Here is a 6,196-nt window from a genome sequence, read left to right on the forward strand (position 1 = left end):
GGCTGATATTTTTCTCATCCCCATTCTCCTGCCTTTTCCCATAACCCCTGATCCCCTTATTAATCAAGAACCTATCTATCTCTGTCTTAAAGACACTCAATGACCCGGCCTCCACAGCCTTCTGCGGCAAAGAGTTCCACAGATTCACCACTCTCTGGCTGAAGAAATTCCTCCTCATCTCTGTTTTAAAGGATCGTCCCTTTAGGCTGAGGTTGTGCCTCTGGTTCTAGTTTTTGATTTGATTTCATTATTGTCACACGTATTGGGATACAGTGAAAAGTATTGTTTCTTGCGCGCGAAACAGACAAAGCATACCGTTCATAGAGAAGGAAAGGAGAGGGTGCAGAGAAAAATCAACTTAATGCGAGGTTGGTCCGTTCAAAAGTCTGAGCAGCAGGGAAGAAGCTGTTCTTGAGTCGGTTGGTACGTGACCTCAGACTTTTGTATCTTTTCCCCGACGGAAGAAGGTGGAAGAGAGAATGTCCGGGGTGCGTGGGGGTCCTTGATTATGTTGGCTGCTTTTCCCGAGGGAAGTGTCGACAGAGTCAGTGGATGGGAGGGTGGTTTGTGTGATGGATTGGGCTACATTCACGACCGTTTGTAGTTCCCTGCGGTCTTGGGCAGAGCAGGAGCCCATACCAAGCTGTGATACAACCAGAAAGAATGCTTTCTATGGGGCATCTGTAAAAGTTGGTGAGAGTCGTAGCGGACATGCCGAATTTCCTTAGTCTTCTGAGAAAATAGAGGCATTGGTGGGGCTTTCTTAACTATAGTGTCGGCGTGGGGGGGACCAGGACAGGTTGTTGGTGATCTGGACACCTAAAAACGTGAAGTTCTCGACCCTTTCTACTTTGTTCCCGTTGATGTAGACAGGGGTATGTTCTCCTTTACGCGAATGTCCAAAGATGTACAGGTTAGTTGGATTGGCCGTGCTAAATTGCCCCTTAGTATCCAAAGATGTGTAGGTTAGGTGGATTGGCCGTGCTAAATTGCTCCTTAGTGTCCAAAGATGTACAGGTTAGTTGGATTGGCCGTGCTAAATTGCCCCTTAGTATCCAAAGATGTGTGGGTTAGGTGGATTGGCCGTGCTAAATTGCCCCTTAGTATCCAAAGATGTGTAGGTTAGGTGGATTGGCCGTGCTAAATTGCTCCTTAGTGTCCAAAGATGTGCAGGTTAGGTGGATTGGCCGTGTTAAATGCGCAGTGCCACTCCCAGGTGGGTGTAGAAGATCCCTCGGCTCCTGTTGTGTTGGAAGAGCAGAGGAGATTTCTCCTGGCGATCCGGGGTGCAATATCGATGCAACAGATGAACCTGGGTCATTATCATGTTGCTCTTGTGGGATCTTGCTCCTTCCTCTGTTGAGGCTCTGTGCACACGTCCCCTGGCCGTTTGCTCATGCGTTCTTCCTGTTTGATTTTTCCGCAGGGTTACCATGGGAACGGCTGAGGATGAGTTGATTGGCATCCCCTTTCCGGAGCACAGCAGCGAGATCCTGAACAGCCTCAACGAGCAGAGGCACAAGGGGGTGCTCTGCGATGTCACCATCGTAACGCAGGGGCTGGAGTACCGCACCCACCGGGCCGTGCTGGCCGCCTGCAGCCAGTACTTCCGCAAGCTCTTCACCTCCCGCTCCTTCAGCGGCCACCACGATGTCTGCGAGCTGGACTTTGTCAGGCCCCAGGTGTTGGCCGCCCTGCTGGAGTTTGCCTACACCGCCACGCTGACCATCAGCAGCGCCAACATGCGCGAGGTGCTGCAGGCCGCCCGCCTGCTGGAGATACAGTGCGTGGCGGACGCCTGCGTCGACATCCTGCGCTGCAGCGGGGCGCTGGACAAGCCGGAGGCTGCCTCGCCCGAAGGCCCGGCGGACTACGGCCAGGCCAAGCGCTACCTGGACAGCGCGGCGGAGGAGCCCGCCCCCTGCCCCACCGACACCGTGCAGGCGCTGGAGGTTCCAAAGTTCCGCCCTCGCAAGAGGCCCAAGAAGCCCCCCAGGGTGTCCCTGAACAACCGCCGCAACCTCTACCGCATTGTCCAGCCGCTGCGGACTGCCATGAACGACCTGCCGTTGGCCCAGCCAGCGGAGCAGCCGAGCGGGGACCCTCCCGGGGGCCCGGAGGAGCTGTACCCGGCCGCGCTCGGAGAACAGGATGACGCGGACGGGGAGGGCCAGGCGCTCGGCGTCTCGGACAAGAGCGAGGAGTTGGGTTACCGGCTGCCGGTGACGCCGCCCGCCCCGGAGCTCGGCGCCGGCGAGGAGGGCACGGAGCCCGACCCCGCCACCTACCTGAGCTCCCTCACCAACGGCATCCTCAGCAACAGCCTGGGCCTGCCCGACAAGCTGGTGCGGCGGCGCAAGTCCCAGATGCCCCAGGAGTGCCCCATCTGCCGCAAGGTCATCCACGGGGCGGGCAAGCTGCCGCGGCACATGCGCACCCACACCGGCGAGAAGCCTTTCGCCTGTGAGGTGTGTGGTGTGCGGTTCACCAGGTACGGACGGACGGTGCCCTGCTGCTCGTTCGGGTGCCCATCAGAGGGAGCTTTGTGGCGCGGGCTCAGGAGTCGGGGAGCGGTTATTCCACACTCACCAACCCCCTCTCTCTCTGCCCCCCTCTCTCTCTCTGCCCCCCTCTCTCTGCCCCCCTCTCTCTGCCCCTCTCTCTCTGCCCCCTCTCTCTCTGCCCCCCTCTCTCTCTGCCCCCTCTCTCTCTCTGCCCCCCCTCTCTCTCTCTGCCCCCCCTCTCTGTCTCTGCCCCCCTCTCTGTCTCTGCCCCCCTCTCTGCCCCCCTCTCTGCCCCCTCTCTCTGCCCCCCTCTCTCTGCCCCCTCTCTCTCTGCCCCCTCTCTCTCTGCCCCCTCTCTCTCTGCCCCCTCTCTCTCTGCCCCCTCTCTCTCTGCCCCCACTCTCTCTGCCCCCTCTCTCTCTGCCCCCTCTCTCTCTGCCCCCTCTCTCTCTGCCCCCTCTCTCTCTGCCCCCCTCTCTCTCTGCCCCCCCTCTCTGTCTCTGCCACCCTCTCTGTCTCTGCCACCCTCTCTGTCTCTGCCCCCCTCTCTGTCTCTGCCCCCCTCTCTGCCCCCCTCTCTCTGCCCCCCTCTCTCTGCCCCCTCTCTCTCTGCCCCCCTCTCTCTCTGCCCCCTCTCTCTCTCTGCCCCCCCTCTCTGTCTCTGCCCCCCTCTCTGTCTCTGCCCCCCCTCTCTGCCCCCCTCTCTGTCTCTGCCCCCCTCTCTGTCTCTGACCCCCTCTCTGTCTCTGACCCCCTCTCTGTCTCTGACCCCCTCTCTGTCTCTGACCCCCTCTCTGTCTCTGACCCCCTCTCTGTCTCTGACCCCCTCTCTGTCTCTGACCCCCTCTCTGTCTCTGACCCTCTCTCTCTGCCCCCTCTCTCTCTGCCCCCTCTCTCTCTGCCCCCTCTCTCTCTGCCCCCCCTCTCTCTCTGCCCCCCTCTCTCTCGGCCCCCCTCTCTCTCTGCCCCCCCTCTCTGTCTCTGACCCCCTCTCTGTCTCTGACCCCCTCTCTGTCTCTGACCCCCTCTCTGTCTCTGACCCCCTCTCTGTCTCTGACCCCCTCTCTGTCTCTGACCCCCTCTCTGTCTCTGACCCCCTCTCTGCCCCCCTCTCTGTCTCTGACCCCCTCTCTGTCTCTGACCCCCTCTCTGTCTCTGACCCCCTCTCTGTCTCTGACCCCCTCTCTGTCTCTGCCCCCCTCTCTGTCTCTGCCCCCTCTCTGTCTCTGCCCCCCTCTCTGTCTCTGCCCCCCTCTCTGTCTCTGCCCCCCTCTCTGTCTCTGCCCCCCTCTCTGTCTCTGCCCCCCTCTCTGTCTCTGCCCCCCTCTCTGTCTCTGCCCCCCTCTCTGTCTCTGCCCCCTCTCTCTCTGCCCCCCTCTCTGTCTCTGCCCCCCTCTCTGTCTCTGCCCCCCTCTCTGTCTCTGCCCCCCTCTCTGTCTCTGCCCCCCTCTCTGTCTCTGCCCCCCTCTCTGTCTCTGCCCCCCTCTCTGTCTCTGCCCCCTCTCCCTCTGCCCACCCCTCCCTCCCTCTGCCCACCCCTCCCTCCCTCTGCCCACCCCTCCCTCCCTCTGCCCACCCCTCCCTCCCTCTGCCCACCCCTTCTTCCCTCTGCCACCCCTCCCTCCTCCTCGGAGGCCCCTCTCATCCTCCCCTCCCCCTCGGGCCCCTCCCCCTCGGACCCCTCCCCTCCCCCTCGGACCCCTCCCCTTCCCCTCGGGCCCCTCACCTCCTATCGGGGCCCCTCCCCTCCTCCTCAGGGCCCCTCCCCCTCAGGCCCCTCCCCTCCCCCTCGCTCCCCTCCCCCTCGGGCCCCCCCCTCCCTCACGGGCCCCTCACCTGCCCCACGGGCCCCTCCCCTCCCCCTTGGGTCCCTCCCCTCCCCCTCGGTCCCCTCCCCTCCCCCTCGGTCCCCTCCCCTCCCCCTCGGTCCCCTCCCCTCCCCCTCGGTCCCCTCCCCTCGCCCTCGGTCCCCTCCCCTCGCCCTCGGTCCCCTCCCCTCCCCCTTGGGCCCCTCCCCCTCGGTCCCCTCCCCTCCCCCTCGGGCCCCTCCCCGTCGGGCCCCTCGCCTCCCCCACGGGCCCCTCCCCTCCCCCTTGGGCCCCTCCCCTCCATCTCGGTCCCCTCCCCTCCCTCTCGGTCCCCTCCCCTCCCCCTCGGTCCCCTCCCCTCCCCCTCGGTGCCCTCCCCTCCCCCTCGGTCCCCTCCCCTCCCCCTTGGTCCCCTCCCCTCCCCCTCGGTCCCCTCCCCTCCCCCTCGGGCCCCTCCCCTCCCCCTCGGGCCCCTCCCCTCCCCCTCGGGCCCCTCCCCCTCGGGCCCCTCCCCTCCTCCTCGGGCCCCTCCCCTCCCCCTCGGGCCCCTCCCCTCCCCCTCGGGCCCCTCCCCTCCCCCTCGGGCCCCTCCCCTCCCCTCCCCCTCGGGCCCCTCCCCTCTCCCTCGGGCCCCTCCCCTCCCCATCGGGCCCCTCCCCTCCCCATCGGGCCCCTCCCCTCCCCATCGGGCCCCTCCCCTCCCCATCGGGCCCCTCCCCTCCCCATCGGGCCCCTCCCCTCCCCATCGGGCCCCTCCCCTCCCCATCGGGCCCCTCCCCTCACCATCGGGCCCCTCCCCTCCCCATCGGGCCCCTCCCCTCCCCATCGGGCCCCTCCCCTCCCCATCGGGCCCCTCCCCTCCCCATCGGGCCCCTCCCCTCCCCATCGGGCCCCTCCCCTCCCCATCGGGACCCTCCCCTCCCCATCGGGAGCCTCCCCTCCCCATCGGGACCCTCCCCTCCCCATCGGGACCCTCCCCTCCCCATCGGGACCCTCCCCTCCCCATCGGGACCCTCCCCTCCCCATCGGGACCCTCCCCTCCCCATCGGGACCCTCCCCTCCCCATCGGGACCCTCCCCTCCCCATCGGGACCCTCCCCTCCCCATCGGGACCCTCCCTTCCCCATCGGGACCCTCCCCTCCCCATCGGGACCCTCCCCTCCCCATCGGGACCCTCCCCTCCCCATCGGGACCCTCCCCTCCCCATCGGGACCCTCCCCTCCCCATCGGGACCCTCCCCTCCCCATCGGGACCCTCCCCTCCCCATCGGGACCCTCCCCTCCCCATCGGGACCCTCCCCTCCCCATCGGGACCCTCCCCTCCCCATCGGGACCCTCCCCTCCCCATCGGGACCCTCCCCTCCCCATCGGGCCCCTCCCCTCCCCTTCGGGCCCCTCCCCTCCCCCTCGGGCCCCTCCCCTCCCCCTCGGGCCCCTCCCCTCCCCCTCGGGCCCCTCCCCTCCCCCTCGGGCCCATCCCCTCCCCCTCGGGCCCCTCCCCTCCCCCTCGGGCCCCTCCCCTCCCCCTCGGGCCCCTCCCCTCCCCCTCGGGCCCCTCCCCTCCCCCTCGGGCCCCTCCCCTCCCCCTCGGGCCCCTCCCCTCCCCCTCGGGCCCCTCCCCTCCCCCTCGGGCCCCTCCCCTCCCCCTCTGTCCCCTCCCCTCCCCCTCGGTCCCCTCCCCTCCCCCTCGGTCCCCTCCCCTCCCCCTCGGTCGTCTCCCCTCCCCCTCGGTCCCCTCCCCTCCCCCTCGGGCCCCTCCCCTCCCCCTCGGGCCCCTCCCCTCGGGCCCCTCCCCTCCCCCTCGGGCCCCTCCCCCTCGGGCCCCTCCCCTCCCCCTCGGGGCCCTCCCCTCCCCCTCGGGGCCCTCCGTCTCGGGGCCCTCCGTC

General features: G+C 67.1%; 1 protein-coding gene across 1 annotated transcript; it reads left to right on the forward strand.

Annotated features, from left to right (window-relative positions):
• Positions 1 to 1,430: 1,430 nt before the first annotated feature.
• Positions 1,431 to 2,491, forward strand: LOC144490811 (zinc finger and BTB domain-containing protein 7B-like; the record flags this gene model as incomplete). The annotated part of the gene is made up of 1 exon (XM_078208507.1): positions 1,431 to 2,491. A coding segment is annotated over exon 1 (1,058 nt), but the record flags the coding sequence as incomplete, so codon positions are not given.
• Positions 2,492 to 6,196: the final 3,705 nt, after the last annotated feature.

The sequence above is a fragment of the Mustelus asterias genome, unplaced genomic scaffold, assembly GCF_964213995.1.
Source record: "Mustelus asterias unplaced genomic scaffold, sMusAst1.hap1.1 HAP1_SCAFFOLD_3838, whole genome shotgun sequence".
Lineage (NCBI taxonomy): Eukaryota > Metazoa > Chordata > Chondrichthyes > Carcharhiniformes > Triakidae > Mustelus > Mustelus asterias.